The sequence below is a fragment of the Ictidomys tridecemlineatus genome, chromosome 6 (genome assembly GCF_052094955.1).
Source record: "Ictidomys tridecemlineatus isolate mIctTri1 chromosome 6, mIctTri1.hap1, whole genome shotgun sequence".
Lineage (NCBI taxonomy): Eukaryota > Metazoa > Chordata > Mammalia > Rodentia > Sciuridae > Ictidomys > Ictidomys tridecemlineatus.
This window is the reverse complement of record NC_135482.1, coordinates 199,499,355-199,523,947: the sequence shown is the minus strand read 5'-3', so window position 1 is coordinate 199,523,947 and position 24,593 is coordinate 199,499,355. Positions and strand designations below refer to the sequence as shown.

Sequence of the window (24,593 nt, the reverse complement as noted above, 5' to 3'; positions counted from 1 at the left end):
CCCGTCCGTGCGCGCCGGCTCCTCCTCCGCCCCGGCGCCCCGTCCCTGCGCGCCCGGCTCTTCCTCCGCCCCGGCGCCGGTCCGTGCGCCGCGGCCCCCGCCCCCGCGCCCGCGCCGCCCGGGCTCAACCGCCGCCGCGCCCGCCCCTGCTGGGGCGCGCGGACCTCCCCATTGAGGGCTGGGGCGCGCGGGGACAGCCACGCTGGGGCCCGGGCGCGCGGGGACCCCGTGTCCCGAGGCCGGGCGCGCGGGGAGCTGGTTCCCCAATGGGTTGGGGACTTCCCCACATGGTCCCGGGGGACGCGCGGGGACGCCCCACACCGAGGGCTCCCGTGCGCGGGAAGGACGCTCTCGGGTGGGTTGGGGACCTCCCAGGACCTGGGAGCGTAGGGACCCGTCCCTGGGCGGCCTGCCTTCCCGCTCTGGGCTCGCAGTCCTCAGGGCTCGGGTCCCGCGGAGCGAACGGCAGCTGCGTGCGGGCCTGTCACGCACCGCGCGCGGGGCGCTCAAGTCCCTGGCGCCGCGCCGCCCCTCCGGAACCGACGAGCGCGGCGCCGAGCCGCGGGGGCGCCGCGCGCGGACGGACCGCACCGGAAGTGACGCGGTGGAGGGCCGCGGCCATGGCGCACATCACGATCAACCAGTACCTGCAGCAGGTGGGTTCCTCGGCCGCTCCCTGCCAGTCCGCGCCGGGGGGACCTGGCCGCGCCAGCGGCGGGAACGGACGCTGGCGGAGAGGGAGGGGGACCGCGGTCGCGGTGGCGACGCGAGGCTGGCCTGGGGCCCGTCGCGTCGGTGTCGCGAGCGGATCCCGTTGGCGCCGACGCGCTGCGGGTTGGGGCCGCTGTGTCTGCGGGGCTTTGGCCCAAGGCGGTAAGTGGCAGAGTCACGGCCAACCGGGCCGGGGTCGCAAGCCGTCCCTGTGGCCACTAACTAGGCCGGGAAGCGGGTGGCGCAGGGGGTCGAGTGAGCCCCTCGGGTTAGCTGGAGCCACGGCATCTTGACGACCTTTCTGTCTCCGAGGACCCTGGCCCTTCCCGCTCGGGTGCCACCTGGCCTTTTGGCAGCATTTCCCGTCAGCCGTTGCCTAGCTGCAGCGATTCCAGCTCCTTCCCGCGGCCTGCACCTGAAGGCTGTAAGGGAGGAGCATCTGCAGCACGCCTGTCTTTCCCTGGGGATGGGAGGTAATACTTGCAGAAACCCTGTCTCCACCCTAAACATCTCACTGGCGAGGATTCACTGGGTCCCCTTGCTGAAGGGAAGTTGGGAATTCACTTACTGCCATGTTGAATATGTGTCTCTGGAGTTGATCTCTGCCAGCTTAAAAAGGGGGAAGGGAACAGTTAGTGCTCACTGCTGCTGTCTCCTGATTGCCAGTTAGGTCACAGCTCAAGTGTCAAGAGTCCACAGAGGCCCTCCAAGATGGCCCATTAAGGAGAAGCCTAATTTACCTTGTGTGGTATTTTGCTTTTTTGTATTTTTTTTTTACAAGACATTATCTTGATCCTTTCAACATTTATTTATGTGTGTGTATCTTTCCTCTTTAAAACTTGAGCTACATAAGACTAGTGACTTTGTTATTTCTTACCTCTGCACTCTGGCTCAAGAAGTGTGTTGGAAGCTGACAGAAATGGGAAAGCCCAGCCAGTGGGGTGGGCAGGAGGGCTGGATGATTTTCAATGCTCACACCTCCTCTTGGTGACAGTCTCATTATCCTTGTCTCATCAAAGCACCTCTTCTTTGCAATGTGTTTTTAGAGGAGCACTCTGAAAAACCCATCCTTTGCCTCTCTTGTCCAGTGAGAATAGTTTGGGTTGATGATGAGAATAAGAAAAAGAAGCAACGATTAGTGCTTGTCAGCCGTTTCCTAAGTAGCAGAGTCTGCCATGAGCACTTTTATGCATGTTCAGTGTTTTTTTTTTTTTATGAGTGACCCCATCACAAGCCCATTTTACAGAGTGGGTTAAGTTGTCCACCTAAGAGGACTTGAAGCTGCACAGCTGGGACTGTCACACAGTTTCTGGCTCCAGAGTCCATATTTATTTTTGTTTTATATTGAGGATTGAACCCAGGGGCTCTAACCACTGAGCCACATCCCCAGCCCTTCTTTATATTTTATTTAGAGGCAGGGTCTTGCTAAGTTGCTGAGGCTGGCTTTGAACTCACAGTCCTCCTGCCTCAGCCTCCTGGGCTGCTGGGATCACAGATATTCACCACTGTATCCAGCCAGAGTCCATGTTCTTGACACTCAACTTTTCTGAAGGATGCTGCTTCCTGGAGAGTTGTACTTGAATCTCAATGACCATTTTGGCCCTGAGATCTTTCCTCATTTCAGCACCTTGACAGTAGCCTTGGGCAGCAACTACATGGAATAGCAGAATGTCTTTGTTTGCTGTGTTTGCTGAGGTAAATTCCTAGTAGCAGCTTGGATGGGTTGGATCTCATCTTCCTTCGTGGGTGCTTGAGCACAGGACCGAGGGCTTCCTTCCTCAGCATGGGGAAGGCATATTTGTGCTGGTTTTCAGAGCTCTGTCCCATGGGGTGATGTGGCCTGGAAGGGTGCCTACAGATGCTTCAGAGAGGGAGGCACTGAGCGTGGGTAATCCACAGCAAGCCGTGAGCAAGTCTGCTTTTGTCCACCATCAAACAGAGAAGACATTACTCCATTTCTCAAGGTAACCAGCTGTAAAAACAGCCCTGGGGAAGGGTGCAAAGGAAGAATAGCTGATCACTGCCTTGCATCCCTCAACTGTCTGCGAGTGTCAGAGCCTAGAGGCCTCAGGAGGTGTCTCCCAACAGAGGTGAGGGCCACATTCAGACCTGTTTTGTTCTGTGCTTGGACTTTAGCAGGTACCACCCAACTTAGTTTATGTTGAAGGAGGATGAATTGGATGGACTTACATGCTGTTCTTTCCCATGCCTCTGCTTTCTGGAACTGCTATTCTTCTTGGGTCAGCTTGCATACCGTTCTACCCACTGTGGGCATCCCCTTCACCACTCTCCGAGGGCTGGCATTATTCCCACAGGGGCTTCTTCATCCCTTCCAGCATGACTCTGTGGGCTGTTATTCTTTCCTTTGTGTTCTTGATTTTTCTGTTCATGACAGAATTATGTAATGGCAAATTTAAAAAAAAAAAAGTGTATCTGTGCTTAAAATTTTATTTTCCTGCAATTGTGTATTCTGAAAAATTGCAAACGTACAGGGAAGTGGAAAGATATACAGTGACAGCTTACAGACCTTTCACACTTGCCTTCTTTCTGTGGGAACACGTGCTTTCTCCCTGAGCATGTGAAAGTCAGCTGCAGACAGTGTGGCTCTGAGAACAAGGACATTCCCTCTAAACACAGAGTCTTTAGCCACTCACAACTTGACACCATAGTTGCCCCAGGTGTTCCCTGGGACTTCTACTGTTAAACCCAGGGCACGGTCATGTCTTGGGCTGCAGGTGGCCTTCTGGCTCCTTAAGTCCCCTTTAATTGGGTGAGTCCTCCTGCCTTTCTAACAGCTGTCTTCCATCCAGGTTTGATTGTGTCAGCATTTGGATTTGGGTGTTCTTCTCCTGGACTGCCACAGGTTAGATGTGTGGGCGCCCACTGCTTCTCTGGAGGCACCTCATTGGGGTAAGAGGTGTCCCCTCAGGCTCCTCTCTCATTATGGTGCCTTTCCCCATTGCAGGGCACACGTCATCTGTTGGATGATGGGGTGAGGACTGTTCCTGTGCCCCATAGCCTCGCAGGGCTGACACTGAAGGTCCTTTCCTTGCTCAGCCACTGACTGAGCAAGCATTGCTTCTGTTTCCTTCCTTCCTCCCTCTTGTACTAGGGACAAAATGCAGGGCTCACACTTGCTAGGCAAGTGCTCTACCACTGAGACACATTCTCAGTCCTCTTTTTATATTATTAACTATTTTTTTATCACTTAAAAAAGTATTTCCCCATATCCTTTCTAGGCAAGCGCTTTACCACTGAGCTACAACCGCAGCCCCTATTATTGTTATTTTTTTTGAAGCTCCGATTGCCTTGGAGCCTCTTCAGCTGATTTCTGTGCGTTTGAACCTGTCCCCGTCCTGCTGAGCCCTTCCTGGTGTGCGTTTTTCAGGCTCACCTAGCCTGCAGTTGCTCCATTCTCCAAGGAGCTCTGGAATTCAGAAGGCAGAGACCCGGGTGTCAGGTGGCTGGCTATTCTGGGGAGGCTTTCAGTGGACGGAGCAGATGAGCCCAGTTCTCAGCAGTCATGGGTTCTGAGAGTTCGTGGTGCCCTGAGGAGCCCGCGTTCGCCGAGCAGCCAGCATTGTCAGGGTGGTTAACTTGCTCTGTTGCATCCCTTCTCTCCTTTCTCACACCCCAGCTTTGTAGCCACCTGGGAGGGAGTCAGGGCCACCGTGTCCTACCATCTCCAGAGATTGCCTGGGAGGTCACCGGCAAAGGAGGACCAGGGGACACAGGACCGTCTGTCTGCTCATGGAGGGACCTAGTGTCTGGGTTTGGGGACCACTGTGCTTCTGGTACCTTCAGCCACCGGAGGCACACTTCCATTTCATCATGCTTAATTCTCCCTGTGACTTTTAGCTGCCCACGGGCTGAATGTCATGGTAACGTGCGTGACCAGAGTGAGGACCTCCGAGGTCCTAGATTGTGCCTGGACTGGGAGGGCATGTGTGCTAGAAAAGCAGAGCCTCCTGAGAGGCCAGTGTGCCTCAGGACTGCAGGGAGGGGTGGCCTGGGGCTCTTGGCTGGAGGTCCTGTTGCCTGAGGAGAGGTGAGCTCTGGAGGGCACAGGCTGCAGGCCAGCCCACCAGCTCTTCTACTTGACACCTCACTAGGTGTACACCAGATCCCTTGTCCCGCGTGCCCAGCCTCCCCAGGGGGCCAGTGGAGGGCAGTACTTCTGAATGCTCATCCTCCTGGGACTGAACTGGTGAGAACTGGTTTCTGGGACCCACAGACCGGCATCAGCAGGCTTGATGGCCATTCCACTTTGCTGTCCAGGCTCAGCTCCTGCTGAGACGGTGGGCAGAGAAGAGACGGTCCCTTGGGCCTGTTCTGACCCTGGAATAGGGCCACCCCTCTTGCCCGCTGGATCTTAGGCCCAGCGAGGACTCTTTCCCCTCCCTGCCCCAACCCCAATCAGGTAATCCTCGAGGCTCCTTTCTGCTGAGCCCAGCGCCGTCCCCTGGGGTGGGCACAGGAGCCTGGAAGTCCTCTGAGTAGGGAAGCCAGTGCCCAGTGCTGACTTCCGGGCTGCCTTACCTTGGTGCTTGCAGGTGCACTTGATTTCCCCCACCAGACTCCAGCTTGGCAGCTTTAGGAGGGCCCTGCCCTTTCCCATGACCAGTGGAGGCTCTCAGTGCCCGTCTCTCTGCCTTCAGATGAGACCCCCAGACTTAGGACAGCCTGCAAAGAGCACTTGGTCAGTGCTTGGGTTCCTCCACAGCCAACCCTGCTGTGCCCCTAGGTGACTTTCCAAAGGGCAGTGACGGGCAGGATGTGTGTGGCCTGGAGCTGCAGTCTGGGCCTTGCAGGGGCTGGCTTGCAGCTGGGCTTGTCCTCAAGGCTTGGATCTGTGGCCCAGCCTGCTCGGCTTCAGGTGGCCGTGGCTGAGGAGAGCAAGTCTCCAAGCTCACCTTCCTGCAGCCCTGGTCCCAGGGCCTCCTTTCCATTCTGAGTCAGCATCCCCACCCACGGGGGTCTTGGTTTGGTTCTATCTGCATTGGCATAAGCACTGTGCCGAGCGACACCGGCAATAGGACACCTTCACACTGCACTGTCTCTAAGTGAATTCAGGGTTGTTCTCGCAGATTTTTATCTTCAGAGCAAATTCCACAGAATGTGTGTTCAAGGTAGTTGAGTTCTTTTTCTATGTGGTTGTGGTATCATTCAATGTCTGTCTGTGCTTCTGTTTGTGTTTGTGTAGAAGGTTGGCTTTTCCTTCCACTGCATTTCTTGGAAGTTTTCATAAATGAACGCTATATTAGAAACACCCCCTGTCCCCCGCCGCATCACCTTCACCACTTTCCCACCCCTTTGTGGAGATGGAGAACCATTTTCACTAGATTCTGTCTGCTGCTTCCTCTGGTCTTCTTGGAGAGGTGAACAGGATGCACAGAGGCACACAGGGTTCTTCTGTTTCCCTTGTTCTTAGACCAGCAGCAACGCTATTTCCTTTTTCACCTTCGCTGGACTGTGAGTCCTGGGCATTGCTCCTCCCTCTGTGGTGACACGGCATGTCTGTGGACATCTTGTGGTTTATTCACCAGTCTCTTGTGGTGGACGTCAGACCGTTTCCAGTGTCTTGGATGACATGCAGTCCACCTTTTGCTTCTAGCTGTGACATAAGTCCCTAGAAGCAGGTTCACTGTTTGATGCACTCTGTTGAGTATCAGGTGCAGGTTCCTTATCGTGTGCTTCCCAGTCGGCCCCACTCCTGCCTCAGATCCTGCGCACGTCCTGGTGGTGTGTGCCATTGCTCCTCCTGGATGTGGACGCTGATGCAGCAGTGCTGGGTCACAGAGGGTGTTTGCCTGCTTTGGTAGAGATGCCAGCCTTCTGTCGGGGCTGTGTCAAGTTGCCCTCCCACTAGTGTGACATGCAGCTCACTTCACGTCCCCACAGCAGTGTGATTTAACCACGACAGCCCGGACTAGGGCCCTGTCGCCTGCCCCACTGTGGTGGGCGGCCTGCATTCAGCAGGAACTATACTGCAGATCTGAGCTTGGACCTCCTCCCATGCTGGCAGCGTATGCCTCGAAGTACAGTCCTCTTGTGACGCTAGGTAGCTTGCCAGTCCAAACTCCAAGGGACACCCAGCACTCCAGCATGATGTGCCATAAGTCATGTGCTAAATGCATTTCCACCTACAGTGGGTCGACCTAGGAGCACCTGAGTTCTGTGGGTGTGGGAGCCCTATCCAGGACGTTCCCGTGTGCCTCTTGCTTATTGCATACCCTCATGCTGCCCCTGGTGAGTCATGTGCACAAGCTGAGCCTGATGGCACGCATCCACAGTCCTGGCTATTCAGGAGAGTAAACCAGCTTGGGCAACACAGTGAGACCATACCTCAGAAAAAGTCATGTGAACATGAAGTGTACATATCAAATTTTATTTTCATTAGATCCTACTACCATGCAGCTTTTTTCTTTGCTCTTTCGCCTGTATGATGAGAATGTTTTGTAAGCACAACTTGAGTGCACTGGGTCTTCTGGTATAAAACATAGTGCCACAGGCCTCCAACAGCAGATAGAGGTGTGTGCGGCAAGCAGGGTCAGCTGTAGTGCACCCTTTGCCTGCATGGTGTCTGCTCTGCCCTCCCAAGCCAGTCTGTGCAGTTTTCCTGCAGCATGTTTCCCCCCATTTAACAATGAGCATGTGGTAGAACTCTCCATTGTCGCATGTGTGTCTGTTCTTTTAGACAGCAGGTGAGTATGCTGTTGTATGAAAGCAACATCATTGCTCAGCCATTTCCATTTCCTTTTCATTTTATATCTAGGTTGAGTAGAAACCTTCTGAGTTTTGGATACGTGTAGGTTTTTTGAGTGCTGAGTATCAAACCCAGGGCCTTGTACAAGCTAGTCAAGACCTCTGCCACTGGGCTGGGGATGTGGCTCAAGCGGTAGTGCACTCGCCTGGCATGCGTGCGGCCCAGGTTCGATCCTCAGCACCACATACCAGCAAAGATGTTGTGTCCGCCGAGAACTAAAAAATAAATATTAAAAAAAAATATCTCTCTCTCTCTCTCTCTCTCTCTCTAAAAAAAAAAAAATCATGACACTTCTTTTTTTTAAAAAAAAAAAAAGACCTCTGCCACTAAAAAAATATTTGTAACAGTTGTAAAAATTCATTTTGAGACAGGATCTCTCTGAGTTGCCCACGCTGGCCTTGACTTGTGATTCTTCTGCCTCAGATTCCTGAGTAACGGGGATTGCAGTGTGAGCCACTACTCCTGTGGATTTTAAGCTTTTTTTGGAGATAAGGTCTTGCTGTTTGCCTAGGCCGACCCGAACTCCTTGGCTCAAGTGATCCTCCTGCCTCAGCTTCCTGAGTACTGAAACAGGTGCATACCACTGCACTCGGGGATTTTCAAATGTATTGTTAGTAAGACCAGGTAAAGCTAGAATAATTCACCTTCATTGGTAACTAAATACTAAATCACTGGTTCATTCTGCTTCTCCTGTTTTCTTGCCTCTGGAAAATCCCATTTTGAGATGAAGTTACTATATCCTGATAAAAAGTGCTGACTTTTTACATTTTTTATTTTTCTGACCCCTTTCAAAGTAGGGATTGAGTTTGGGGTGTGCAGTGTGATGTTGAGGTTCTGGTAGAACAGAACACTTCCTGTCTGCTGAAGCCTCCCACATGTTTCAGGTGTATGAAGCGATCGACACCAGAGATGGAGCATCCTGTGCAGAGCTGGTATCTTTCAAGCACCCTCATGTTGCAAACCCACGGCTGCAGGTGAGTACAGGGCTGTACACATGGCCTCTGAGAGAAGGGGGCAATGCCCGAGAGTTCAGAGTGCAAGCAGAAGAGAAGGAATGCCGCCATTCTTGTCTGAAGACTTCATAGTTCCCTTACAGCCGACATCTTTCCACCCCATTCACTACAGTCCTGTGTGTGATCCCCACGCAGCTCTCTGGGGCCTGGAGCAGTGCTTTTTCAATCAGCGTCATTTAGCAGAAGGCAATGGAGCTTGGACTCAGTACAGACCTGGGTCCCCAGAGTCCATGTGCTGATGCCCCACAGGTGTCTGCCTCCTGGGCTCCCTGCAGAGGTGGGCCTCACACCCAGGCTTGGCCTGGGGACATGGTATAGCCTTGTACAGCAGAGCCAGGCTGCCTGAGTGGGGTTTCAGCTGCTCTCCTCCCCAAGTCACACTGAGCCCTGGGGCTGCAGAGCCTGGACATTTATCTGACCTTTTACAGCAAGCTCTGCCCACCTCTGAAAATACCAGAACCCTTAACTTAGAGTTTAAATGAGATCCAAGCATTATCTGTAGAAAATATTGTCATCATTGGGTAAAGCTCTGTTTCTTCACTGACTCTATTATAAAATTAGAGAACAGAGTTTCTTTTGGAAGAAACATGGGGCCACCTACCAGTGATGGTATTAGCCACATATAGACTGCATCTCAGACCCAGTGAGTGTGTCTCTAGGGTGACAGCAGGTTCTGTATTACAGAGCTCCCTGGATGGTTCTGATGGGTGGAAGGCATTGGGAACTGTTGCCCTAGGTGGACTCAGTGCTGGAGACCTGGCTTGGTGGCTGTGTCCCACTTCCAGGTGGCACACTGAGGGACTCAGATCTGTCTGTCAAACCCTGCAGAGAAGCAGAACCAGTAGAAATCTGTCTATCTGTACATTTCCCCCCCATATATATGGGAGAAGAGAGATTGTCAGAGGAGTTGGGGCTCACCACTGTGGGGCCTGAGGAGTCCCACGATCTGCGTCTTCAAGCTGGAGGCCCAGGAAAGCCAGTGTGTGGCTCAGTCCAAGTCCAGAGGCTGGAGGGCCGGGCCGTTGGGAACCCTGAGGCCAGCTCCTGCCCGCGTCCCTCTCTGTTCAGGCCCCAGCAGCATAGCTGTTGCTCACCCACGCAAGAGGTGCCACTAGTTCCAGTGCCAGCGTGACACTGGGGCCGTCAAGTAGATGTGTAAAATTGACCTTCACACGTTGTGGTGCTCCACGTATCTAAAATCTGGCTGTTGGAAGGAAGGGAAAGGTAGAAATTCTCATCAGCCACTGGCTGGGATGCCCTGCTCCCTCCAGGAAGTCACAGAATGAGCCCTCACGGGCGGGCAGCGTTTCTGGCCAGTGAGGACTTGTTTGTGATGCACCTTGCTGTTAAACCTGTGGCCGTTGCTTAATAACCTGTGGCAGTTGCTTGACTGGCTGGCTGTCAGATGCTAAAATGCAGTGAAAGTGCCTAGAACATTTCCTGGCCTCTAGTGGGCAAAGCTGAGTGGTATCCATGGCGTCTTGGTCCCTGGAAGCACAGATGAATATTGTTGAGTCAATGAACCCTTTATTTAGAAGTGCTAAAACCTAAAGTATTACTACTGTGGATGCTGAGATTCTGAAACAAGCTTTTGTAAATGTAAGTGTCTTTCTGTACATTGTGCTCTTTCTGTGCTCATTAACTTTATTTTTGCCATTTTTTCATATAAATTAGATGGCTTCTCCAGAAGAGAAATGTCAACAAGTTTTGGAACCCCCTTATGATGAAATGTTTGCGGCTCATTTGAGGTAATTTTTGTTGAGGAAGAAAAGCAAACACAGCCAGAAACTGCTGAACTCACTAGGGATATTCTCTTGCATCACATGCTTGAAGCAATGAATAATTGACTGAAAAAGTAGAAGAGTGCATTTGTGATTTCACTTTGGGAAACCCTGTGAAAACTGGGTGTGTCTGTGGGTTCTGCTGTAAAGAGTCACCTGATACCTGTCACACTGACCGACCGACAGGGGTCTTTCATTGGTGGGTGGTGCAATCTGGCTCAGGACTTGATTTTTTTTCATGGAAATGTGTCTGCTTTTTAACCTGTTTGCCTTGCTGGGAAAAAAACTGGACTTGAGCAAAGCAAACAAAATACTGCTTTTTTATTGTGGGACAGGGTCTCAGGTTACCCAGGCTGGCCTGGGACTTGCCACCTTCCTGCCTCTGCCTCTGCCTCCTGCGTCCCTGAGTCCCAGTTGTGGGGAGGTGCTGCTGCTTCTCTGTCTCTGGAGCATCAGCTCAGGCAGCACATGGTCCTCAGTTCTCCACTTGCCTGCCTCTTGTGTCTCAGAGCAGTGCAGTGCTGGGAAGACAGGGCCAGAGGGCTGGAAGCCTGTACACCCTGCCGGTCTTTGGAAGAGTTGGGGTGCCACTGTGTTCCTTGCAGCGTGAGGCACTCTGACGTTTCCTGGCTCTGTGGCATGTGTAATGGTCCCAGGTGTGGTAACACAGAGACCGCGTGCCTGGAGGGAGCCCAGTGGAGCTCACCAACTCGGCTGCTGTTGCTCAGAACCTCTGGGACTCAGCAGGGGTCCTCTCGAAGCCTTGTAAGGGGTCCCTCCTTGCAGCAGCTCCTGTGGGCCAGGAAGTCATCGGCATCTCCCTCCACCTGGCCTATCCTGCCAGCAGGAGCTCTAGCCTCCCTTCCAGGCCTGGTAGGGAGTCAGGCTGCTGGGGCAGGACCCAGCTCTGGCCTGGTGCCTAGCATCTGGGTTTCCCCGGGTGCATCCTTCCTGGGCCACTGTCCTCAGGCTGCATGTCTCTCTTCCAGGTGCACCTATGCTGTGGGGAACCATGACTTCATAGAGGCATATAAATGCCAGACGGTGATAGTCCAATATCTTTTGTCTGCGTGTAGCTGTGCAGCTTGGAACAGGTGCAGTGACTGCTGGGCTGTAGGTCTTGAAATGCTGGGCCAGTTCTCACCCCTGTAATTAGACAGAATAGAAGCATTTTGCAGGGAAAACTCATTTTAGCTCTTCCACTTGGCACCTGAGTTAAGACTCATCCAGTTATCTCTAGAAAATAGAAGAGCCCTAGTGAGAGGAGCGGTTTTATCCAGTTATGTTGAGAAATATCACATTTGTAAGTAAGCGGTAAGGGTAGTTACAGGAACTGGTTCAGTCCCCTGGGTGAAATACCTGAGGTCCAAGATTCAAGCTAGAGGGATGAGCGTGGATTGGATGCACACCCCCATTACTATGTGTGGTCCCAAAGTTCATGGTCTTGCTCAGCTCATTCGAGTGCTGTCCTATACTGATGGTGTTCTGGGTTCTGGCGTATAACCTAGGTTTAGCTTGCCTTTTAGAAAACCGTCTTGTTTAAGTATAGCTAGAAGATAGTGGGCTACTAGCCAAGTCTCCCTGGAAATGGTAAATAAATTATATCGTAGATTCTGAAGCACTTAAATATAACTTGTAACCATCTGGGCTCAGAAACCAAACACATTTCCTTCCTTCCTTCCTTCCTTCCTTCCTTCCTTCCTTCCTTCCTTCCTTCCTTCCTTCCTTCCTTCCTTCCTTCCTTCCTTCCTTCTTTTCTTCCCTCCCTCCCTCCCTCCCTCCCTTTTTGGTGGTGGGTGGTACTAAGGATTGAACCCAGAGGCTCTACCACTGAGCCTCATCCCAGCCCTTTTTTTTTTTTTATTTTGAGTCAGGGTCTCCAGTTGATTAAGGCCTCTCTAAGTTGCTGAGGCTGGCTTTACACAAACCTCCTATCTCAGTCTCCTGGCTGCTGAGATTACAAATCTCAAATAATTTCTTTTTTTAAAATCTGATAAATGTCGTTCTTATTTTGGAGCAAGTATGTATGAAATAAACATATTTAGTATGCTTAGGCCTAATGATACACAGGTATTTGTAATGTGCACTCATATCTTTTTTTCTTTTAAAGGGTGGGATATAACGTAGGATTTGGAATCCTATTTTTTGTTGTTGTTGCTGTTTTCAATATGTAGTGTCATTACAGTTTCTGCGTCAGACCTTCCTTAACTTAGTACATCATTTCTGCGGGCATTTCAGGCCCACAAAGAAGAAAACTGGTGAGTATGGACAGAAACAGTTGGAAATTAGTAAAGGGCATTTGGTGTTTGTGCTTTTGTTTTTATTTTTGTTTTTTGCAAAGTTTTTAAGAATTTGCTTAAAAGTACTAATGTGTTTTTCTGTAGAATTAATGGTAGTTGACATGATAGTATCAACATGGGTAATAGAATTATAACAATGTGTGCAAACTAAAGTGGCATTATCTTGCAGTATACCTTATTTCAGCCCTTCCTTGTCCCCAAAATTCCTTAAATACTAATTTTTTCCTTAAGTTGTTCATTCTGAGCTTACTTTTAGTTTTAACTTAAAAAAAGATAGACCAACTATGTAGTTCATTGGGGCAATATACACAGTAATTGGGTTAAATTCCTTGACAAACTGATTTCTAACTTCGAGATCTAGTTAAGATCCGTTAGGAATCTGTGGGTGCACACATTCTTCTGTACTAGACTGGCTGAGGTCCTTTACAGCAGGCAAGCCTTCCTCTCTAAATGAGGGCCTTGCTTTCACGTGGAAGGAAGTCAGTACTGTCCAAGATGGGCACAGAGCTGTTGATGACGATGTGTATGTCACACCATCAGTGTCCTTTTAGGAAATCTTACTGAGCTGCCTCTTTTTAAACAGTGCTGTTTGCCAGTGCAGGGAGTGGAGGGGATGGGCGGTGTCCCGAGATTCCCTGCGGGGCAGTGTCCAGGCCCTGATTAGGGCTGGCCAGTGATTTGGAGCTAGCAGTGGGCCTTTGGCCTCTAGGTTGGCCACAAACAAGGCTGCAGCTGCCTGGGTGGCGGGTGAGGAAGCAGACAGTGGCATCAAGTTTTGGGGGCAGATGGCAGCCTGGCACCAGTGTCCCCCACCTCTGAGGAAAGCCTGGACTTGTGGCCTCTTCAGACACGTCTGCTGTTTCCTCCGTAGGGCTCTACCAGTCATGTATGCGGTAGCCCTGGACCTCCGTGTGTTCGCCAACAACGTGAGTGAGTTCCCTGTCCCTGCTGTTTTAGAACTGCAGCCCTGTGATTGCTACTGCGTTTCATGTTCGTCTCCCCACAGTGTTGAGGAATGAGTGGGAGTGGGATGCATTGGGGTGGGTAGCAAGAGGGGTGGCAGCGGGGTTAGGGTTAGGGTTAGCATTAGGGTTGCTTCTCAGGGTTGTGCCGACAGGCTTTGGTCATTTACTGAATGTTCCCTGTTAGTGTGGAGGGAAGTACTGTCTGGGGCTACCCATGTGTCAAGTGGGTTGCTTTTCCTTAGGGTGGAGCAATAGCAATGAGCAGTTCTACATCCTTTTACTTGTAAGATAGGGCCTGTCTTAAGGCACTCCAGCTGAATGTAGGTTAAACAGCTCCCGGCTCTTGTGGCACGCAAGGAGAAGGCCCTGGATTTCATGGGGTGACGTCCTCTCCAGGAGCAGCACAGCTGGCTGTGAGTCAGAGCTGCCCATTCTTTGTCTTGTGGACAGCTCCCAGCTGCAGACCCGACGATTCGCTCAGACTCTGCCCTTTCCTCCTGCTCAAGCCAGTTGTTGCCCTAGGAATTTTCAGCCCGTGTGGCTCCGAGCGGCAGAGGTGAAGGGGCTGGGACTGACGGTGGGGAGCATCCTTTCACCTTCCGTCTGTCCAGGACAGTTCCAGGGAAGCCCAAACATGGAAGTGCCCACAGAGACAAAAAAGCCCCACAAAAGTTAGGACAGGGCAGATAGCCTGGCACCATTTGCTGTGTGCCACGCACAGGTTTACATGTCTCCCCCTCAGCAGGGCAGTGGGGTCAGCTAAGGCCTGTGGAAACGGGTAGATGAGGCCTGAAGTCTGGCATAATGCCCCAAGGTCTGGGGTATGACTGAACATTGCTAATCACATCAAGGATCAGGGACATGTCAGCTTCTCAGGATGTTGGATGAGAAAGGTCGTTTGCCAGTCCCCAGCCCTGAGATGACAACAACGTTTGGAATCATCTGTTGAAGTCTGTTTCACTGTTCTTGGTGCTAGGGACGGCAGCCAGGGCCTCCGCGGTGCAGGCCAGTGCTCTACCACAGCCCGCCCCTGGCGATTTTAGAACAAGGTGTGAAATGCCTCTGGGGCAGTTATGAACACCGGAAACAAGTGAGGGGGCCAGTCTCGGCAAGGGAGCCGAAGATGGAAGACCCAGACAAGAGGAACAAACGTTCTGAGCAGAGTGGCACCTTGTGCATCTTAAGCCCATACCACCCGGCTCCAATAGGAGCCCCCTGGAATCCTTGTCTCGCACCCACTCCCTGCCCGGCAAAGGCATTTGCAGCGCATCCATGGGGAAGGGAGGCCTGACGGAAAAGGGAGGCATACATTAGGACACTGTGTCAAAACTCTGAGACCAGCTTTGTGAAGCTTGCTACAGTGTGGCCCGAATTGTTTCCACTGGAGCATTAAAACCACTGGCCTGGCCTGTGCCTGAACAGATCTTATCCTCCTGCATGATTTTCATCTTCAGTGTGTCTTAGTTCATGCAGGCTGCTATAACAAATCATGTGGCTGGGTGGCTTATAAACATCAGACGTCTGTTTCTCACCGTCCTGGAGATGGGGAGTCCTAGGTCAAGGGGCCAGCAGATGGGTCCCTGTGAAGAGCCGTGGCCTGGTCCATAGCCAGGTCTTCTTGCTGTGTCCTTGTGTGGTGGGTGGGTCAAGGGGGCTCCGGGGTCTTTCCCAAGGGCACTGGCCCACCACCAAGGCCTGCTCTTAAGCCCTTTTGGGTGTGGTTATACAGCAGATCCAAATGTTGACACTTGGTTAGGTAAAAGAAACAAAAACAACTGAAACAAAATAGCCCTGTTTGTGCATCAGCGAAGTCTTGGGGAGTAGGAAGCTGCGTCGCTCAGTGGTTGAAAACTCTTCCTGCAGTTCTGGCTTTTCCCTAGAAGCACGGCTGTTGTCGCTGGCTGCTGACACCGTCACTTGTTTGCCTGCAAGTGGCAGGCTTGTTGGTTCTCTTTTGAGAGCGTGGTGTGCAGGGCCCACTCCTGGCCCAGCCTGCAGATCTGGCCACTTCCCAGTACTGCTCCTGGGGACAGCCATCAAGGCAGGGCGGCAGGGTGCTTGCTGCACTTCCCAGACAGCACAGGGAGTGGTGAAAATGTGAACTTGGTAGCATTCTGCAGGGGAATGGGCTTGGCTGGCCGGGTTGCAGGCATGTGCTGGTGTGGAGGGTGCGGGATGCTGGTGAGCTGCGGGACGGCTCAGCCTGTCCTGCCACCCTGCTGCACCATCCACACAGACGTCAGGACAGGAGGAAGGGACTGTGGCCTGGTGTCTTCCTGAGGATGGCTCTCAGCTCATAGACCCTCCACAAGAGGAGGAGGAGATTGCTCTGGAGACTGGGGAGCGAGGCCCTTGGTGACAGCTGACACCCCCTTCCTCTCCCGCTGGTGCGTGTGGGCCAGAGGTCGGCAGGGTGCCAGCCATGGTACGGCCATGACAGCTTGTAGCGCAGATCAGGAATCTGGGCAGGGGCAGTTGTGATGCGAAGACCCCTCAGGTTTCAAAACTACAGTCATGTCCACCAGACCTCGTCTCCCTTTGGGATTGTAGCTCTTAATTGTACGCGTTTTTGTGTTCCATTAGGCAGATCAGCAGTTGGTGAAGAAAGGAAAGAGCAAAGTTGGGGATATGTTGGAAAAAGCTGCTGAGCTACTGATGAGCTGCTTTCGGGTCTGTGCCAGTGACACGTGAGTCGGGGTCCTGGGTCCTGGGTCGCCACAGGCCCTCCCTGTCCCTCCCTGTCGGCTTGCTGTCTGCTGTCGGCTTTGCACCTGCCTTAGGCCCCCACACCACGTGACTTTGGCTTTGAGAAGCATTTGTTTTGTAAAGGAGAGAAAGGCCCCTCCCAGGCGGCCTGCTGCTGGCTCTGGGGCTTGTCTGCAGGCCGTCCCTCTCTGAGCCTCCTCTGCACTGGCTCCCAGGCAGGCCTCCCTCTGGCAGGAGCTTCCCTGAGCTTTCCTTTGTATTGTCTGCCTTCAGTCGGCTGAGCACCCACCCTCCCTGTTGCGCCCTTGTTAGAGGCGGCACCCACCCTCTGCCTTGCAGGGAAGGGTCTTTCTCCCTGGCAGGTTTTCAGTGAGGTGACTCTGCTCTGCCTACTTGGGTTCAGTTTCTCCTGTTTAGGGCCCATGTATTTTCTGGGATTAGTAAGTTTATGTTTTTTATTAGGTTTTTAAGTTTTTGCATTCTTTTATTTTTCAACTTTTAAAAAAAATATCGTCCCTTCATTCTGGGCAATTTGTGTTGACCTGCCTGCAGGGTGGCTGCTCTTAGTTGCCATTACTTACCTTTTTAATTCTAGACTTTCTATCTGATTTTATTTTAGAGTTTCCATTTTTCTCCTAAAATTCCATCTCTTTATCCATCTTACCACGTTTATTGGATTGTGAATTTTAGGAAATCACGTCTGTGTCTCTGTCATCTCTGTCTTAGGTATACACTTATATTTTTTCTGTTTTTACTGAGGCAGGGTCTCACTCAGTTGCCCAGCTTGTCCTGGCCTTAACCTTGCGATCCTTCTGCCTCAGCCTCCTGGGTAGCCAGGATCACAGGCATGGCCCCTGCGCCTGGCTTGGAAATTGTTATATAAACAAAGAAAATGGTTCCCAGAAGGGCTTCCAGCTTTCAGTTTCCCTCTCCTCACCCTCCCGAGCCCAGCCTCCAGCCCATTCCAGGGCAGCTGGGTGGCAGGGGGCCCTTCCTGTCTCTGCCTGAGCCGTTCCTCACCGCAGCACCCTCCTTCCTGCCCCCGTGCTGCAGTCCTGGCTGGCCGCAGGACTCCCACCCAGGGCCCCTGGCAAGGCCTGCTCACAAACCCTCATGGCACCCCGCTCCTCGTTCCCTGTACCTGAAGACGGCTCTGGTCTGATGGTGAATTGGGGTGTGTTGCTTCACCTCACACCAGGGTGCCCCTCGCACCTGGAGCTCGATGAGCACTCGGTGGTGATCCTCAAGGCTGGGTGCCTTTGACGAGGCAGTGGCTTCTCAGGTGGGACGCCCAGAGTTTAGCAGCTGAAGGGGCCTCACGTGGCGGGCCTGGCGTGGATGAGAACTTGTGCTGTAGAGGACACTGTCCCAACAGTGAACAGCCACCTTAACGTGGGGGAATCTGCAGATATCTACTGCGGGTCTCGTGTCTGGCACACACAGAGAACTGCTGCAGTCAACAGTAAAAAGAAACGGGTTTGAAGGACAAAATATTAGAAAAATCTTCCAAAGAAGATCTGCAAATGGCGGGGAACTCATGCAGGTTGCTAGGCCAGGCCACAGCGAGCTGCCACTCCATCCCCGGGGTGCTCTGGTCAGAGATGGCAAGGAGAGGTTAGGAGAGGCTGTGTCCCTGGTGGGCGAGGGCTCTGGGAACCTCAGCTTCCTCAGAGGGCCAGTGGCACCTCAGAGTCACCAGGTGGCCCTGCAGTTCCCCCTGGCTGCATCCAGAAGAGGGCAGCGGCCAGAGGCGGTTGACCTGGTGCCTCGCAGGACACTCTGCTCGCTGCCTGGCTGCCTGGCCGAGGTTTTGAAGTGATGGTGTTGCCCTTCTCTCCTGTCACACTTGGAGGGAAACCCAAAGAGCAAAGGCCTCTTCTGCAGGCCACAGCCCTGTCATGGTCAGAGCCCAGGGAGAGCTGTCGTAGCAGCCCACCAGGTGCCGTCCCACAGGCCGACAGTGCTGCTACGCTCAGCGTTGCTGGTGGGCACATAGGTCCTGGAGCAGCCTGTTCCCCTGCCCACGAGCAGCGTGTCTTCTGTCCCACGCCTCGCTCTTGGGTTGGCATTTCCGACAGCCCTCCACCGGGCCTCGCTCTGGCGCCCCCTGGACAAGCTGTGTGGCAGGGGAAGCGCTGCAGAGAGATGGTGCACGGCTGAATGTTAAAACACCCCACGACACTGGAAGGGCCCTCAGGGACGCCACCCTTCTGTGAACTCTCTGCTCTTGTCTCACACACCCTCTTTTGATCTGTCTCCATCGTCTTGTTTCACAGTCTCTTGGCACATGGTGCAGTTGCCTCAGGGGCTGGGGTTTCTCCTTGTCCCTTGAGGTGGATGTGCAGGGCAGGTCTGCATGGAGCCCATGCAGCCCTCTGCCTCCCCCACCCCGGGCCAGGCTGCTGTGCCCCCAGTGCTGCCTCCACCATGCTCGGGGACCCAGGGAGCTTTTGTGCCAGCTGAGACACCTCAGGAGGCCCCTGTGCCTTCAGGAGTTCATTCTGTCCTAGTGACAAGAGAAGATGCTTCTCACCTTCAGAAAAGCTCCCGGCAGGAGCTCTGATGTAGTGCTGCAGGCTGCCTTTTTAGTGTCACCTGTTAGATGTCTGGTGAACGTGACCGCTGTCAGCCCTCAGGCAGCTTGTTCTGTGACTTGTGACTGTTTCCTCTGTGACGTTAAGAACTTCATCTTCCCACAGTCGTGCTGGCATAGAGGACTCTAAGAAGTGGGGGATGCTGTTCCTGGTGAATCAGTTGTTTAAGATCTACTTTAAGGTATGCTTCTGCTGGAGTCTCTGTGAATCCCTTCCGTCTCCCCGTTATGCCTCTGTCGCAGTCCGTGGTCAGCCAGCCCACCTATCACGCATGGGAGGGGCGGGGCCACATCCGTGGTTCTCAGGGCCGGCCCTGCCACGTGCTTCTCCAGTGTCTGACTTAAGAGAGCCCCGGGAGGCCTGTACTCCCAGCCAGAGGCCCTCCTGGCAGCGCTGGGCCCTCCGGGGCGGTGGCAGCTCTGAGATGGGCGTGGGCGAGAGTGGGCTGGAGGCTAACACATCCTTACTGCCCAGAGCCAGCCAGTGAGGGCCCTCGGAATGCCCGTGGCTGGCCTTGTTCCCCCACTCCAGGGGCCATAGGTCTGACCTAGAAGCTCCTGCCAGCGTGGCCTTCCTCCCTTGGCAGCTGCTGCAGCTGCAGCTCCCTGCAGCCATGGCCTCAGGGCTTCCAGGAGGCGGTTGGTTCTCCCACCTGCCTGCTGTGGCTGTTGTTGTAAACAGACATTTGTGACGGACTGTTATTTGTTATAGATCAACAAACTCCATTTGTGTAAACCCCTGATTAGAGCCATCGACAGCTCCAACCTGAGAGACGATTACAGCACTGCCCAGAGGGTGACGTACAAGTACTACGTTGGACGCAAGGCCATGTTCGACAGTGACTTTAAGCAAGGTGAGCTCTGCTCTCCCTGGCGGGCACTGGCCAGCCTGGCTGCCGGGGCTTGCTTCAGAGAAGCTCCTAGTCTCTCCGTCCTTGGGGACGTCCTTTCTGAGGCAGCTGAGTGTGACTTTCTCCAGTTTTCTCTCTTTGCCTTTGTCTCTGGTGCGTGCAGGTTGTGCCCTGCAGGCAGAGGCCACCAGGGTGGCACTCCGCCTGGCTGCAGCCCAGCCCAGCGAGCATTGGGGGCCCTGGGCACAGGCCAGATTTCACAGAGGCTGCGTGGGACGGCACTCGCGCCCCAGTGCCTTCTTGGACAGAAGCACTTTTTCAGGCCCCTTGCCGTGTCTTCTGCCCACCATGTCTTCTGGGTGCCCAAGGCACACTTTGGAACTGTCAACACTTCCTCTCACACCCGAGAGTCCAGGGCACAGCATCCTGCAGGCCACAGGCAGCAGCAGCACTCTCATACCCTGGTCTGTGGAGTCAGTCCTGGGCTTCTGTGGGCGAGCTTTTCAGTTTTCCACGTTTCAGTAGCCTCTGAGGAAGGGCTTCCTGGGGTCTTCCCTTGTCTCTGTTTTCCCCTTAAAATAGGAGCATCAGGGAGGCACTTTCAGTCACATTGCCTTGGGTTCTACCAGGGCAGCCACGTGGGCCTCCTCTGAGGTTCACTGAGCAGCAGTTTTGGATACCCAGGAGCCAGCAGTGATTACTGGTAGCAGTGCCAGGTGGCCCTTGTCTAGGACCCTGACAGATGGAGCGTTCCTCAAGCTGCTCACCCAACTCCTTCGTCTTCTGTAAAGACCCAAGCGTCCCAGAGGCTGGGTTTTGGATGCAGAGCTGCTCTGTGTGCCTCAGAAGCCTGTGCTAGCCTGTCTTCTGCCTGGTGGCCCTCGGTCTTGGCTCCCCTGGCTCTGCTGGGAATTCCTGCTGCCCTTGGTGCGTTGAACTGGATGAAGCCTGAAGCGTGAGACATTCTCACAGCTTCTTGTGACCACATTGCTTATGGAAAGAGGGAGTATTCAGAGTGTCTTGGTTGTTGGCCACACATTTCTTCAATTATGATTTCAGGTGCTCATACCTCTCGAGGTGTCTTTGGCTCTAAGTAAAATAGAGGTTTTGTGCAAAACATCTGAAGTGCCCTGGATGACAGCAGAAAATCACAGTGGATTGTTAGAAATGCGTTACTGTGCCCTGGGGATTTGGACTTGGTTGTCTGGGGCATTGGTACGGTAGCACATCTCTGGGGCAGTGGCCATTGTCTGATGTCAGGCTGTGGGATGTGCAGGCTTCATAACCCTGTAGGGCTCCTGTGGGCTCAGCTCCTGGCCATGGCAGTCTTGCTCCCCGTGTAGAGTGGAAGTTGATTTTGCCAGGCACGGCGTGTTGCTCACGAGTGGAGGCAGAGGTGCTCAGTGCAGACCTCCTGGGCCAGGGTCTGCCGCCCAGCGAGGGAGTCTGTGTCAGATGGGTCCTCCTGGTTCTGAGGGTCTCTGGGCCATTGGGTGGGGACTTGGTGCTGTCCAGGAAAGACTGCTGTGGCAGGCCGTGTGCTTCTGTGTGAACCCCTGGCTCCCCAGTTCCTGAGCCACGTTCACATCACAGGCCCCCCAGGTCCTGTCCTGCCACCTTAGCTGCAGGCCGGGGAGGGGTCTGTGCTCCTCCAGCTCGTCCAGCTTTCTGACAAGTCCCCACTTAGGACACAGTGCTGTGCAGTCAGCAGGTGAACCCCAGTGGAAGAGGCTTCTTGGTATTCCAGCGTCTAGCCGTTCAGCTCCGACTTCCATGAGACACAGGACAGCACCTCGCCAGCCCACGGCCAGTGCTCACGCACTGTCGTCTTCAGGAAGGCGCACGCGAGGCTCTGAGCTGCACGCGAGCTTCAGGGGTGGTGCTGAGCATCTGCTGGGCCGTGGGTGGCTCGTCTGCCTCGGACCTCTGTCTTCCCGTGTCGGGCTTTCCGGGCTGACTGTGTGGTTCCCACCAGTCCCTTCCTGCACTACCCTCCACGCCACAGGCCTGCCCAGCCTTCCTGGGGCTCTGGAGTCACGGGACATGCTTAAGAAGAACTGCTGGGGAAGGAGTGTAGCCAGGCTACGCTGGGCCACGGGCTTCGCGGCACTGAAATGAGAACGCTCGCCTGGCTTCAAGCCTCGCAGGGGGTGGGAGCTGGAGGGGCTGGGCCATGGCGGCCTGGCCTCCGGACTGACCTGGCCGGCTCTCCACAGCTGAGGAGTACCTGTCGTTCGCCTTTGAACACTGCCATCGCTCCAGCCAGAAGAACAAGAGGATGATCCTGATCTACCTGCTCCCCGTGAAGATGCTGTTGGTGAGCGGCTGTTCCTCTGCAGCCCTGTGGGCTTGCAAGGGTGCCAGGTGGGCCGAGCCAGCACTTCCAGGCCCTCCCAGCAGAGCTTTGCTGTGTTTATCTCCCAGCAGTGACAAGCCCCAGCGTTCACACTAGACATGAAACAAGTGTGTGCCGTTTTCATTCCTCCCCGAGGGCCTCGGTGCACAGCAGAGGGCTAAGCAAGAAAGCAGAGTGCACTTGCAGTCTGCCTGGGGGGTCTCAACAGAAGAGCCCGCCTGAGGAGTCGGGTGGCACTGCCCACAGTGGGGAGCCTCCTTCCACATCTGGATGAAAGTGGCGTTGCCCAGGGTGCTTTGTGGTGACAGCAGCTGTGCTGCCACGCCCTCCCCATTCCCGCCCTCCTGTGGAGAGCAGGGGTGACGTCCTTCTAAGTCCAGTGCGTTTCCTGGTGTCCATTTATCCTAAGTGATAAGACACATAGAAGGTTGCCCTCCTGCGGTTCCCAGGTCTCCTGGTTTTTACTTTCCTTCCTATGCCCTGATGTGTTTAATCCTCCGTCAGCTGCTTCAGGAGTTGTAAGGAACGGGGCTTGATTGACTCAGATGACTGTCCCTGAGGACAGGCTGCTGGAGTGGCAGCGCCTGTGGGGAGCTAACTCTCTGTCCTAGGGCCACATGCCGACGGTGGAGCTCTTGAGGAAGTACCACCTCATGCAGTTTGCCGACGTGACCCGAGCTGTCAGGTAGGTCCCCCTCTTCCTGCAGGAGCCAGTGGGCAGAGGTCGCGCACTGCCCATGAGGGTGGCGTTGACTCTCTCCCGGCCTGCCCCACCAGCGAGGGCAACCTGCTCCTGCTCAACGAGGCGCTGGCGAGGCATGAGACCTTCTTCATCCGCTGTGGCATCTTCCTCATCCTCGAGAAGCTCAAGATCATCACCTACCGGAACCTCTTCAAGAAAGTGTGAGCAGGGCGCACGCCCGGGCAGGTGGTGGGGGACACACCTGGGGCTCACTGCCACACCGGCTCAGGCCTGGCTCGGGAGTGGTGGCAGCCTTGCCCTGTGGGCAGCACGGCGCCCACTGCTCCTGTCTCGGAGGGCAGCCAGCCAGCCTCGTGGTGACTGGTGTGTCACAGGGGAGATACCAGGGCTGCTCTTCTGGGGCCTATAGCCATAGGCTCTCGAGGTTAGGCTTCAGACAAGGCCGACCTTCCTCCAGTGTGGGTAGGCTGTCAAAAATGGCATCACCTGAGCCTGCAGGATGGGCAGGCACATCCTGGTGTCAGAGCCACTGACAGTAAGAACCTCAGCCTCAGCGAGAGAGTCACCAAGTGTGTAAATGTTCTGTTTGTACTAGCAGGTTTTATTTTTTTTTCCACAAGGAGTACCAGGGATTGAATTCAAGGGCACTTGATCCCTGAGCCACTTCCTCAGCCCTATCTTGTATTTTACTTAGAGACAGGGTCTCACTGAGTTGCCTAGTGCCTCACTTTTGCTGAGGCTGGTTTTGAACTTGAGATCCTCCTGCCTCAGCCTCCCAAGCCACTGGGATTACAGGCTTCAAATAGGAAAGTCAGATTATATTTCATAGTCTTATTTGTAGACTGGTGTTTCAGAATATATATAGTTAGTAAGTGGAAACATGCTTTATTCCTTCTGAACCCTGGTTCATTGCAAAATGCCTCTCTGTCTGGCTCCCAGGCCTCCTCCTGGCCTTTGAAGTAGCCCATTGTCGGGAGCTGCAGTGTCCTGTCTTCCCTCTTGCAGGTATCTGCTGCTCAGAACACACCAGCTGTCTCTGGAGGCCTTCCTGGTCGCCCTGAAGTTCATGCATGTGGAGGACGTGGACATAGATGAAGTGCAGTGCATCCTGGCCAACCTGATATACATGGTACGTGGGCCTCGCAGCTGCTCCCAGTAGGGTGATCTGGAATTCAGAGCCTTCATGTGGTGGTGGTGAATTTAGTGAGCAGCCTTTTGCCTTTGCAAAGGTATTTTGTCGTAGAAATACCACCCACAGGGCCCTTGGGCATGAGGGTGGGTGGTGCTTGCCCCCATCAGCTGAGCTGCGCCAGGACTGCTGCAGACTGCTCATGCCCGGCACCTTGGCTGTGATTTGGGTTCGGAAGTGCAAACCAGGTCCTCTTTTCTCTCCTCCAGGGTCACATTAAAGGCTACATATCCCATCAGCATCAGAAGCTAGTTGTCAGCAAGCAAAACCCATTCCCTCCGCTGTCGACGGTGTGCTGAGGCTTGCAGGACCTCTGGGCAGAGAGTGGCTCTCATCTGCAGCTGTCTTGGGCTGCAGTCAGCTCTGCAGCTGGAACCTTCTGGGTGCCTTCCCAGGGTGCTAAGACCAGTTTGCCCACACCCTGAGCATCCTGAGCCCCTTGGCGCTCTGTGAGTGGTGGCAGCGTTGGGGCTCCTGAGGGAGGCCTGGGGCCCGCAGCTCGCTCTGCTTCCCCAGTGTTGTCACAGAGGCCATGTTTGTGACTTTTTGTAGCTCTTTCTATAAAAAGGATATTTTGAGTTGTTATCTTCTAAGATGTGTCTGTTTTCATTAAATCTGAATCTTCATGTGATTGGAGTGCTGGGCTCACTTAGGGTGTC

At 53.9% G+C, this 24,593-nt stretch overlaps 1 protein-coding gene across 4 annotated transcripts; it reads left to right on the top strand.

Annotated features, from left to right (window-relative positions):
• Positions 1-142: 142 nt before the first annotated feature.
• On the top strand, positions 143-24,527 carry Pcid2 (PCI domain containing 2). Of its 4 annotated transcripts, XM_078016364.1 has the most exons (15): positions 167-656; positions 7,901-8,050; positions 8,362-8,451; positions 10,165-10,238; positions 11,261-11,328; positions 12,490-12,529; positions 13,443-13,497; positions 16,120-16,223; positions 18,942-19,017; positions 19,548-19,689; positions 21,903-22,003; positions 22,654-22,727; positions 22,820-22,945; positions 23,751-23,874; positions 24,144-24,527. In XM_078016364.1, exons 4-15 carry the CDS (start codon positions 10,165-10,167, stop codon positions 24,231-24,233), a joined length of 1,074 nt encoding a protein of 357 aa, XP_077872490.1. In that variant the 5' UTR covers positions 167-656; positions 7,901-8,050; positions 8,362-8,451; the 3' UTR covers positions 24,234-24,527. The 4 variants fall into 4 exon arrangements, with proteins under 4 accessions (XP_077872491.1, XP_077872489.1, XP_077872490.1 ...); XM_078016363.1 differs by lacking the exon at positions 7,901-8,050 and having other exon boundaries at positions 166-656; XM_078016366.1 differs by lacking the exons at positions 167-656; positions 7,901-8,050 and adding an exon at positions 735-873.
• Positions 24,528-24,593: the final 66 nt, after the last annotated feature.